This window comes from Mercenaria mercenaria, chromosome 10 (genome assembly GCF_021730395.1).
Source record: "Mercenaria mercenaria strain notata chromosome 10, MADL_Memer_1, whole genome shotgun sequence".
In the NCBI taxonomy this organism is placed as follows: domain Eukaryota; kingdom Metazoa; phylum Mollusca; class Bivalvia; order Venerida; family Veneridae; genus Mercenaria; species Mercenaria mercenaria.
The window spans coordinates 37,701,837-37,714,874 of record NC_069370.1 but is presented as its reverse complement, the minus strand read 5'-3'; the positions used below and the strand labels follow the sequence as shown (position 1 = coordinate 37,714,874).

General features: G+C 34.4%; 1 protein-coding gene across 1 annotated transcript; it reads right to left on the bottom strand.

Annotated features, from left to right (window-relative positions):
* Positions 1-288: 288 nt before the first annotated feature.
* LOC123560394 (uncharacterized) lies at positions 289-2,293 on the bottom strand. The gene is made up of 3 exons (XM_045352588.2): positions 2,040-2,293; positions 757-906; positions 289-601 (listed from the first exon to the last, which is right to left on the bottom strand). The coding sequence occupies exons 1-3, from the start codon at positions 2,200-2,202 to the stop codon at positions 444-446; spliced, it is 471 nt and encodes a 156-aa protein (XP_045208523.1). The 5' UTR covers positions 2,203-2,293; the 3' UTR covers positions 289-443.
* Between the last annotated feature and the right edge of the window lie 10,745 nt (positions 2,294-13,038).

The following is a 13,038-nucleotide window of genomic DNA, read 5'->3' as shown; positions in this document are numbered from 1 at the left end:
ATAACAAATTCAACATACAACATACTTTTGAAACCTTATTTTCAGGTCACTAAGAATTAGTTTGTTCAAACATTACTTTACTTTTATTCATGTTTTTCGTTATTCAAAGTTACATATCACAGACTGAATTAAATATATTTGTATTATGTGTTTAAGTTTTGAGGACCATATGTTAGGCTAGCTTATCACCAGAATTTTTATTCTTGTTTAGTAAAATTATCACTATTTATCTCCGTTTGTGGTCGTTTTATAGTTACAACCGCGAAGATATTGATAAGAAACAGTTCAGATACTTTATCATTTTATTATAATAGTCATCAAATTAACGTGCATAATTTACAATAATGAGCTATATAAGAGCATTAAATGAATGAAACTTTTGATTCCTAACAAAAGTTCGGTATCATGAATAATTTGCACAAAAGTCCCAAACTTCAATCTCATTAATCCTTGTTCAAGAACATGACAATTCCTGCCGGCAGGGCAAGAATTCCTGCCACAATACAGAGACCAAAGCCAGCATGTAGATGCATTCCCGTCCCAAGGAGTTTCAGGCTGCTATCAGTAGCAAAAATGATGGTACCAATGATCATTAAAACTCCTGAAAACGAAAGAACAGTTGGTTTTTTAATCAAAATCTCAACAGTTTAAAAGCGATACAAGTAAATTCAGTTTATTTCGTATTTATGAAGCGGGATCGCGCAACGTTAAATCTGTTTCTTAAAAAGTATTATAAAGTCTTATGATATAATTTACCTCCAAATATTGCGCAGCCTCCACCAAGTTTTGTCAAAATCGGTTTATCTTTCATCACAAATTGTTTTAAGACTGCAGCTGCCAAAGCTGCAAAGAGTAATAACATTCCCAGTATCTCACATGCGCGTGTTCCATTCAATGCCCCTGGAGCTGAAAATAAAGTTGAAAAATTAAAAAAATGACAGGGCGAAATATTTGAAGAAATATTTGAATTTAAAATTCACTGTATATATACTCGTAAGAACATCGTTTTTATCATCTAGTGGTTTAAAATTTGAAATCCGTTTTTCTTAAATTTTAACGCGCGTGTTTTGTTTCATTCAGTTGCCAATGTTGCAAATTAACAGTAACTTAAACTGAGCATACGGAAGCTGTTCTACAACTATGCGTAAGGTCAGTGCTTATATCAATGCAAAAGGTGGTTCAGAAGCGATATTGTTGAAAAAACAACCAAAATCAAACAAACACTGCCAAAAGTTCGACGTAAAAGAAAAAAAAAGGGAGATTTTATTTCAACACTTTGGTGCACACTCCCTTTTGAAACAGAGTGCATTTCAGGTAAGGATAACTACAACATTTAATTTGGTATAGGGGACGCAACTTGATCCCGATGGTTGACCTTTGCATTATAATACATAATAAGGCACAACCTATTATTGAAAAGGAGTGTACGTAAAACACGAGCTGCACGAGAAAAAGGAAATATCAACTTGTGTAAATATAAATTAGTGTATTGGAAAGTTTAAACTGATCAAATGTAAGTATATATACTTTGATACTGCACTGTATACAAACTAATTCCATATAAATATACACGGCTACCCTTAGCACCCTTGATTTCTACAATGAAAGAATCGATATGAATAATCAGTCTAAGGTCAACCATCGCGGTCAAGTTGCGACTACTATATATTGTGAAATATGTCAAATTTTTATTTAAAATTTTGAATTTCCTTATTTTTCCCTATATGAGGACGTCAATGAGCTTCAATGATGTTTAAAATATTTTCTCTCCCGCCAAAATAAATCAGAAAAGTATTTAGAGAATAAGATGTATGTCAAGAATTCATCATTTTATTTCAAGGTTGTAAATCATTTGCAGAAAAAGTCTAAATGTTTGTGACTTTTAAGCAAATGAAGTAAAATAAACCTATCAAAGTTATCAACATCAAACGCAACGCTGGTAGCGCATAAAAGATCGTACATAAAGCGAAAAACTGTTAAAAGGCACATTAAAAGAATTTTATAACCAAACGGCTACAGCATATATGAATCTAACTTACCATCGGGGATGCTTGCACATATGGAACTTGCGCAAGATTTCCACAGTCCAAAATGCGCTTTGAGACTCAGAACGGTTCCGGAGTACCAGTACGGTACGGCTAGTCCGGCAATGTCAAGAATGGCAGACAGTGCACTTAAGATGATTGCGATTATGCCAAGCATGACTGAAAAATTACAAAATTCAAATAAAAACGAAACTACTTAACAAAGTATTAATGAACGTTAAGAGAAAGACAGGCAACAAATGGCATACGTTGCTGGCGGACGACATTTTATATAGTTGTATATACTGTACATAGTTAATACCGTGACGCTTTTTTTATTAACACATACCACACGTGTACTGTTCATAGTACTTATGATTTTCAGTTTATAAAAGAAAGTAAAAATATTCAGTATTTGGAGTTTTAAAAGTAAAAGTAAAACTATCAAAGAAACTTGAAAAAGTGGTGACCTTTATTATCTATATAGAAGTTTTTATATTAATCCACAATTAAACACTATATGAAGATCAAAAATAATACTTTCATTTTCACTAACATTTTTGAGGAATATTACTATTTTTCCTTTGCAAGTTTCATTCCAATTTTTGTTCCGTTAAGTCAAAGCAGATTTTATCTAAAACTCCTAAATGTGGTTTAATTCTAATTCAGCTCCCGTTTATTCATAAACGCAGTCCTCGGAGAGAAAAATGACAAGTAAACATTTGTTAAGTGTAGATAGTAATGAATAGGAAAGGTCTTCCAAAAGACAACCATAGCTATTACTTAAGGTGATTAATACCACCAGACACCGCTTGGATACATGGAAACTAAAATACTGTAATCATGATCTTTGACATTTAAGTATGATCTTGACATTGAACCTAATGACCTTGATTGTGCACTCTGCATGTCGTCTTAACCATTAATGCTAGTTCTAAACCCCCTCAAGTGGTTAAGAAGATATGGAGTGGATTTGATATTTGACCTCGAAGTGTGACCTTGGCCTTACACGAAGTGACTTTTTGTGTATTCTGCATGTTTTTCGAATGAGGTCATGCTTTATGAAATTCATTTTAGTGATTTACAAGACATGGAGCACACAAATTTTAGCTTTTTGACCTTTGACCTCTAAAACTAACATTGATCTCGAACCTAGTGACCTAGGTTATGCACACTGCCTGTTATTTTGATGAGGTTAACAACTAGTTCCAGTGATATCGGGTAGAAACAAATTTGAGCTAACTGATTTTGAACTCCAAGTGTGGCCGTGACCTTGCGGGTTATGCGCCCTGCACGCCGAATTGATGGGGTAAAGTTGGTCCTAGTTTTATGAAAATATTCCGACTGGTTTAGAATGGATATAGAGTACGCGAAGTTAAGCTATTTGACATTTGACCGCAAAGTGTGACCTTCACTTTGAACCCAGTGACCTGGGTTGTTCGCTCTGCACGTAGTGTTGATGAGGTTAACAATTTGTGCTAGTTTCATAAAAATCTTACGAGCGGTTTAGATAATATGAAACGGACGCAAAGTTAAGCTATTTGACCTTTATATTCCAAGTATGACATTGGCTTTGGACCGAACAACGAGCGGTATGCTCTGCATGTCGTCTTAATAACTGTTGTCAACTTTTATGAAAATCTTCCCAGCGGTTCGAAAAATATAGACCGTGCACGAATACTGCAGACGGACAAACCAACGGACATGCCTGACTCCAATATAGCTTCCAGAGTGTATAATAATTAAGCATAGAATATGGATCGACTATCAAAACAAATGCAAGTAAAATTTGATTTTGCACGGTTATTACCAGTTTAACAATGTTTCAATCGTTTTAATATATTAACTGTCCCCTTGTTCTTGAATGACAACTTCCAAATATAAAAAAAATGTTATAAAAGACAAAATTCGTCTTGGAATGTATGCCTCGTGCGGAGACTTAATTAACAACACGTGCTTGCCGGTCGATCTCATAAGTAAGGTAAGTGTTAATTTTATGAAGTATAATTGGACTTTTCCCTTCTGACTTCGTAATTATAATCTTGCAGCAGCTTGTTTTGGTGACTGTCACGTAAGGTACGGTGAGTGTATCTCCAATCCCAATGTAGGCGGTTGTGGTCACTTCAAGTGGTCGATCTACAAGCTCATACACAGTAAATGGAGTAAATTCTCTTATTGAAAAAATGATATATGCCCATTCGGATTCGAGAACCTGAAACCATTAAGAAAAGACTGAAATTGCAAATTTCTGATTTGTAGTGTTTGAAGGAAAAAATTGGTTCTAAACTAATGCGAGGACAAATGTCTTACAGGAATCTGAGCCATAGACAAAAAATACAGCTGCACATAACATGGAAATATGGCTATCAGTGAACGTTTACACTTACAAAGTCACTTATTTCAAAATGGTACCACTATTGAATTCAACTGACTTGTGTTATCAATTTGTTTTCTTCAGGGACAACGAACTAAAAAAAAAATAGCCATGTTCCAATACCACTGCCTTTAAAGCAAAGCCGTAGTGTAAACAACGAGTATATAAACAAAGTAAATCAAAGAAAAATATACAAACAAATAAAAGAACTCGGGGACGTGGGGGGGGGGGGGGTGCATAGCCTTGGAGCGGTCAATGGCAAAACAACACCGGGTAGTTTAAAACGAACCCTCACTGTAAATCCCCACCATTTTCACAAAAATACAGGGCAGTGTAAATGAACTATATCAATACTTCATGAGTGATTCCTAAAACACGTAATGGTTACAAAATACACGATATATAAACCAATATATAAAAATATATAAAACGCGATTTAAAATGTCTGAGTACCCGGCGTATTTTTAAAACTAAAAAGATTTAAACTAAAACTCACTAATAAGTTTGTTTGTCAGACAGTTTATAGTAATTAATGATGATATAGGACAACTATTAAGTTTTCAGTTTACAAAACCTTTACTGTATATTTAATAATTATCAAACTTTATTGCAACTGTTTCAAACTGTTTCAGCAACCTTTGCCTTTGCTTTTGCATATTCATCACTGATATCAATTTGGATTGCTCCTTCTTTGTAAAATATCAGCAACTGCAAAAATTAAGCGCTTACCCTCTACAAAAACAAACAAACAATCTACTTCACTGATTTAAGTTATCTCCTAAAATGTCAATGAAACTTGCAAAACGTCACAGACGGGCATGGTTCAAGCACTTTTGTCCGTATGTATTTATCAAATTATTGAATGCAGCCGATCCCGCATACCATATAATCTACTGCTGGATTTGCGCATGCTGTTTTTACCTCCCAGCAGGTATATCCTCCGGGCAGCTATATATAAATAAACGCCTTATTCCTGGTAATCAAAGTTTGACATTTTTGTTTTTCATAGAAATCTTCACTTATCTCCCCGGCAGATATTTAAAGTAACAGTTAACAGCGGATTAAATGTATTACAAGGTTAAACGATTAAGGTTAGTTTCAAATCTAATTTCAATATTGGGATAATACCAGTTTTTCGTTTACGAACCTCTACAACTGCCCAAGAGATTGTTAGTGGGTTGTGATCACCAACTTATCCCAAGGGCTTCGGCAGATACACAAACAAAACGTGTATTATCGCTTTCTTGCATAAAAATCATGACACGAAGACTAAATTTATTGTTTTAATTGGTGATGACTCTACGATTCCGTACAAGTTTTATTATCATTCTGTTGCACCAGGAACAAACGGTCAATAAGTTCTAAATATGCATAACCGGGGCGTACAAATCAGCATTACTTCCAAATGCAAGTATTCAATGTTTTTAAACGCTCGATTTTATTTCTCGTTATTACACACATAACACTAACCATCTTTTGCATATTACTTAAAAAAATCAGTTTTCAGGAATACAATTTCAAGAATAATACTTTTACATATGAGTTATTTTGAGTACGAACCAAATATATCAATTCTGTGAGAAACTGAATAAAATATACAGACTGATACCTACATTGGCGGCTCTAAAGGAGAGATGGCACTGCGTTTGGGGTTGGTAACTAATACTTCAAAACATAGTTATGGGTCAGATTTTGTCTTTTATGCAACAAACTTTGAAAATGAGCTTTATATATCGAGCTTTATATATATATAATAATCATATGTAGATACGCCCTTATTGCGTTGAACCCTCGATATAACAAATAGGACGCAGATACCAGATGTCTATCTGCGCAAGAAGAAATATCCGTCCCTGGCACAGCATTCCAAAATAAATAAAAAAAAAAGTCGTGTATCAATATGCATAGTCGTTTTAATACATTTTTTTCTCCTTGAATACATGCTTGGGTCCAATGAAAAAGTACATGTATTATATTTACATAATTTAAATGGATAGATTTTGGTGCAAACGGTTGTATGAACCCATATAATCAAAGTTTCACCAATCCAAACATTTGATACAGGATTTATGAAATTTTATTTGGTGGCATCAATAAAAGGGTAGTCTGTTTAAAAACACTGGTAAAATAACAAACACATACAAATTACTCGTTGATATTAATTCTGCGTTAAATAAACTATGCATATACTTTTTAAACCGTATCTGTGTCCACCGAACTGTTTTTCTTGTTCCGTCCAGTTCGTTGATATGCATATTCATACGCCGAATACGTACTATATGCAACATCAGTCGGTAGTTCTTCGGCGAGTCTACCGGAGTCTGACGAAGGATCGAATCTGCAAAATATGGCAACACCGTCTAAGTAGTTCAACGGACATGAAGTATTCATTATATCTAACTATATCTAACCTATCGTTTACTTTTCATTTTTAAAACTTGAAATTAAAAGTTTCTATTATGAATAGACTTAGATCTTAAAGATTTGTGAATTATTGTTATGTCATGGAAAAGTTGAATTTTGAGATGCATTCTGTCACTCATTTTTGTTTTCGTTGCTCCATACACTGTTTGGATAAAGCATGGTATGTTACGGTACGTGTCATAAAGAAATGTTAGATATTTTTACGAAAGCTGAGGATTGACTTCTTAATTCTTACTTCTTATTTCTTACTTCTATCTTCTCTATTTTCTTACTTACAACTTCTTACTTCATTACCGCTCTATAGTTCAAATACCGACAATTTTCACGGTAATCAAGGATAACTATATGAAATGATCTTTTCACGAATTATCTATTGTCGTGTGACACATATAAGTAGTCAGTTATACGCCGCGTAGAATAATTCATTCGGACTAGCCCTCGTGAAATTACCCCACAGGTTCCCTCGTGTTTAAATATACCAAAACATGGGTAACCTATATTTTATTTCTTAAATAGCATAAGACTTATATCATCAAGAAAACAACATTTTCGATGTCAATATAATACATATCACAGACTGTGGCATCGCACCTCATCCAATAGCTTTATATTTAGAAAGAGTTTTCTTAATTACATATAAAAAGTGATTCTGTTCGTTATTTGTTGTATTCGTTTATAAAAATAAACATCCGTGTAGTTTGTTAACCGCAGAAAATCTCTCAGATAAGATAGTCATGCAGTAAATATGTCAATTCATGAGCTGTACATTATATCAAAATTAAGTAATATATACCTTGTATTTATTATTATTGACATTTTAATGATGTTGTTATCTTGTTTTGCAAAGTGCATTTGACTGTATTTCTCTTTAAAAATAAAACAAATAAAGAAACTCGGACAACATGAAAGATGTCAGAAGAATTGATACTCGTCTTGGTCCTTGTCCCAATGATAACGTGATAACTGCGCAAACACAAGGACGCGTACATTTAGATAACTGATAAAACAGCAATTCATATTGCGTGTGTATATTATATGATAAGTAGGTATCGGTATTATTTTTATTTTAACTGCCAAAGTATGTAAATGGCAAAATAGCTCAGTCGGGTAAAATGCACATACCCGTAGCAGATGATTAAATTCTATTGTATGGGGCTAGAATCCTCATGAACATTGCTTTTCAGATCAATTTTTTTTTCTTGCAATATTCCTTCCAGCTCCCATATTTTTCGTTTCTGACTCTGATGCTTTGTATTTCCGTATATGTCTTTCCATAATATGAACCGCGCCATGAGAAAACCAACATAGTGGCTTTGCGACCAGCATGGATCCAGACCAGATCCATGCTGTTCGCTAATGGTTTCTCTGATTGCAATAGGCTTTGAAAGCGAACAGCATGGATCCTGACCAGACTGCGCGGATGCGCAGGCTGGTCTGGATCCATGCTGGTCGCAAAGCCACTATGTTGGTTTTCTCATGGCACGCCTCACATATTGCTATTATTCATTGTTTGTGTACATGTATAAAGAACATACTAACATCTTGTTTGATATGATACTAAACTTTTCTCATCTGCCATATCGGCTTCGAAAGTTTATCTGTCATTGTGTCATTGAGAAAAAGATAAACACTCAAAAGAATACAAATATTTTTCATGCAAAAATAAAAATAAAATAAACTGCCGTCGCTGGATTTCGAAGAACCCACACGGCAAAAGATCTGTTGAACATAAGCTTTACCTCTGAGCTTATTTGTAATTCGTACAAAAGCTAGTAATATTTAAATTTTGACAAGTCACAAAGAATGTTGAATTTCCTATGCTTCATTTAAATCTATTTATATTCATGTTTGTAAACATCACATTATCGATGGGGCATAGTACAATTAAATTCAAGAAATGATGAAATTTCGATTCTCAAAAACAATTTAAATATCATATTTTCTGTGCGTTGAAATGTGTATTTTATGATAAATCTTGGTATCTGCTCAATAAGAAGTTAGAAATGAAATGATTAACCGTGGAACATATCAAAATTTATTAATATCAATGAACTTTGATAGTTATTCATAAACAGTTCATTCATGGAAATTGCAAGTATACGATAAATGAAACTACTGATAATTTGAACATACGTACATACATTCATACTTACGATTTTAATTTCGTTTCGGTAAGTCTTGTCAAGTAGAACTTAAGTTTTACTTGAGTATCATTAGACGTAAAAGTAGCACCCCGACAACAGTTAACGTCAGTTTTCACTGACACTAAAGGTAACATACATGGGTCTTAAAAGTAACACTTGCAATGCGAGATGTGTTCTTCGTATCTAGGTTATCCTCTCCACTGCTTCTATTTGTCCCTCACACGGACACCTTCAATAGGGCATCACATCACTTCACTATGGCCATAGAAAGGAGTTTGATAAAATGCTTGGTAAATGAATGATGCAAGTCATGAAAATATCATGTACAAGATTGCAGTTGTTACCTTTGTGACTAAAACTAGTTACGTATAGTGCCAGTGAAAACCGATGTTACCTTTAAGACTAAACGTGCTGCCTTAAATGGTTACAAAAGTGTTACCTTAACAATATCTAGTTATCTGTATTGAAGACTGATTACACAAAATAAGGAATAACTATATACTCAGTGTTACATATGAAGTAGTCCTAAATGTAGTTCGATGCTGTTAATGAAGTATAGCGTAGTGAGCCATATAAGGACGTGACAGTTGTGTTTTTGGCTTAGTTTTATTACAAATGTTACTGAGAAAGGAGTTAAGCCACTTCTATTTCGAATTTCCATATATTAGTTCCATTCATTGAAAGCTAACAATATAAAAATACCTGTAATAACTGAAATGCTTGTAACATATGCATGAAACAGCTCAAATAATTATTTGGAGAATATAATACAATAAAGTCAAATAAGTTACTGTATATTATACACAGTCTTTGAACTGAGGCCTTGTGAATATACAGTACCTCATTTGTGCATCCAGAAAGTTTCCTTCAGCAGCCTGTTCATTTTATCATTAACGCAATCAATAGGCATAAAACTAAAATCAGAAATACTATGGTCAGTACTCTTGAAATGAATAGCTACATTAGTTGAAAAATCTGGATCAACATTCATTGAGTAAATGTCTACATACGCGTAATTGCTCAAATGCAATTTTCATGTGATCATTGACAGTGGTTGTTGTTTTTCAAAAATGATAATTTTTCTTATATGATACATAACAGTCCAATAGCTTTTTTAATATTTAGTAAGTAGGCATGTTATACTGACTGGCTGTATATGGTTTTCAGATCATTGAAATGCTCTAAAGTACTGGAATGAGGTCTCAGGATTTAATTTTTTATACGAAATAAAGAAGGAACTGAACAAGTGTAATGTATATGGCACGCCAATTGTCAAATAATTACTTGAGCCCAGGTTCACGGTCGAAAAACTAGGATTAACGATCGATAAACTAGGTTTTTCGAACGTAAAACCAGGTTTTTCGAATACTAACCTATATTTTTGAGCGAAAACATAAGATAACGGTAGTACCCAGGTTTACGTTCAATAATCTAAGTTTCTCGATTGAACTATGAATTTCGGTCGTTATCCAAAGTTCACGAGCGTGAACCTATATTTACGGGCGTAAACCTGGGTTCACGAGTGTAAACCATAGTTTACGAATGTGAACCTATGTTAACGACCGTGAACTTGGGTTTACGACCGTGAACCTGGGTTTACGACCGTGAACCTGGGTTTACGACCGTAAACATAGGTTTTCGTTCTTGAACATAGGATTACGACCGAAAATCATAGTTTTGTTCGAGAAACCTAGTTTATCGAACGTAAACCTAGGTTCACGTTTGTAGACTATGGTTCACGCTTGTAAACCCAAGTTCACGGTCGTAAACATAGGTTCTCGCTCGTAAACATAGGTTCAAGCCCGTAAACAATGGTTCACGGCAAGCCAATTATCCAATAATTACGTTCTTGGTCGAAAAACTAGGATTTTCGAATACTAACCTATATTTTCGAGCGAAAACATAGGATAACGGGCGTAAACCTTAGTTAACGCTCTTGAACCCATGTTAACGTTCGATAAACTAGGTTTTTCCGATTGAGCAAGAACATATATTTATGGGCGTGAACCTGGGTTCACGAGCGTAAACCATAGTTTACGAACGTGAACAAATGTTTACGACCCAAAAGCATAGCTTTGTTCGAGAAACCTAGTTTATCGAACGTAAACCTAGTATCACGCTCGTTAACCCAATTTCACGGTCGTAAACAGAGGTTCACGTTCGTAAACATAGGTTCACGTCCGTATACTATGGTTCACGGTCGTAAACATAGGTTCACGGCCGTAAACCCATGTTCACGCCCGAAATTCATAACTGATTTTATGATCCTAATATATCGACCGTAAACCATGGTTTACGTTTGATAAACTAGGTTTCTCGAATGATCTACGAAGTTCGACCGTTATCCTATGTTTACGGTCGTTATCCTATGTTAACGCTCGTGAACCCCAGTTCACGCTCGTAAACCAAAGTTTACGAACGAGAATCTATGTTTACGACCATGAACTTGGGTTTACAAGCGTGAACCTACGTTTACGAACGTGAACTATGGTTTACGGCGTTATTCTATGTTTTCACTCGAAAATGTATGTAAGTATTCGAAAAACCTGGTTTTACGTTCGAAAAACCTAGTTTATCGATTGTTAATCTTAGTTTTTCGAGCGTGAACCTAGATTCACGTAATTATTGGACAATTGACGTGCCATAAATGTAACCTGTGACCAAAAACTGTTATCTTTATGACACGGTGATACGTCCTTGACTGTTGTTACCTCTGTGGTTGCAACAGATGTAAACGATCATTGTCAGCTAAAAGAAATCTTTATTCACATTTATTTAAGTCATTTGTGGCCCAGTTTCAGTTTGATAAATTAGGCTAATGTAAAAAGCGTGCTTGTGCACAATTTCAAAGTACATCTTATGTATTATATATTTCAATTTATTTTATGCATGTAACTGTTCGTTGCATTCTGTATAAACTGAGCGCTTATTTATTCATTTTGCCGTAAAATGTGTAATTGATATTGTATATTATTCATATCTCATGTTGCACTTAATAACACAATTATGTATTCGCTTCATACTCACTTCACTGTATTGATCCAGATCCGGCGTGTCTTTCCTTTTGGAATTGGTACAGACTTTCCAAGACGGAGGGCAGGCAAAACACGCAAAGGTAAAACCGATAATGCATCAAAATTTAATATCACTTTGAGTTACAGATTATTAAAAGATGATCGGTGTTGATATTGTTATTTAAATGCGAATACAAACTGCATAAACATAGCCAAATTACCAGTGATTTTGCTTTGAACTGGGGATCGAATTATTGCTTTTGGCTTTCTGTTTTGTACATTTGACGCTTAGGAGTAATATTCCTCTAAAAACTGAATTAAGTTCTGTTGAATATGCTTTGAAAATGATATTTCAACTGCACAGACCTCTTTCTTAATGATTCCAGATATGATAAATATCTCGCAGTTGCTCAAAATGTCAGCAGCAATATCTCAATGTGCGAGTGACAAATACCTAGTATTAATATATATACATTGTTGCTTTTCACTTCAGATTGCAAAGAGGAAGCGTGGTGACATCTCTTAGTCTGTCTGTCCAGATGACGCCCCTTAACAGTCCAAGAACTACACAGAGCGATCGAAACAATGAAGATTCTTCTGCATGTTCGAAGCGTTATTCAGTTAGATAATTAAAGGCTCATAATGCCTTTGTTTAAAATGTGGCTGCCACATTAATTTCTTGATAAATCCTATTTATGATAATTACTTTCTTTAACACTTGCCGAAGGCTTGGTTCATCCCACAGCGCTAGTTCTGCTTACCAAAAGTAGCCCAAATTTCTCATTTCACACTTCACACTTCTTGATTTTGGTATCGAAATCGTGAAATGAGAAATGTGAATTTCACATTTCACTCTTCTCATTTCTCATTTCACGATTTCTATACAAAAGTTGAGAAGTGTGAAGTGAAAACTGAGAAATGTGAATTTCACATTTCTTATTTCACGATTTCGATACCAAAGTTGAAAAGTACGAAGTGAGAAATGTGAATTTCACATTTCACACTTCTCATTTCATAGTTTCTATACGTTTTATTGTGAAATAGGAAATGGGAATATT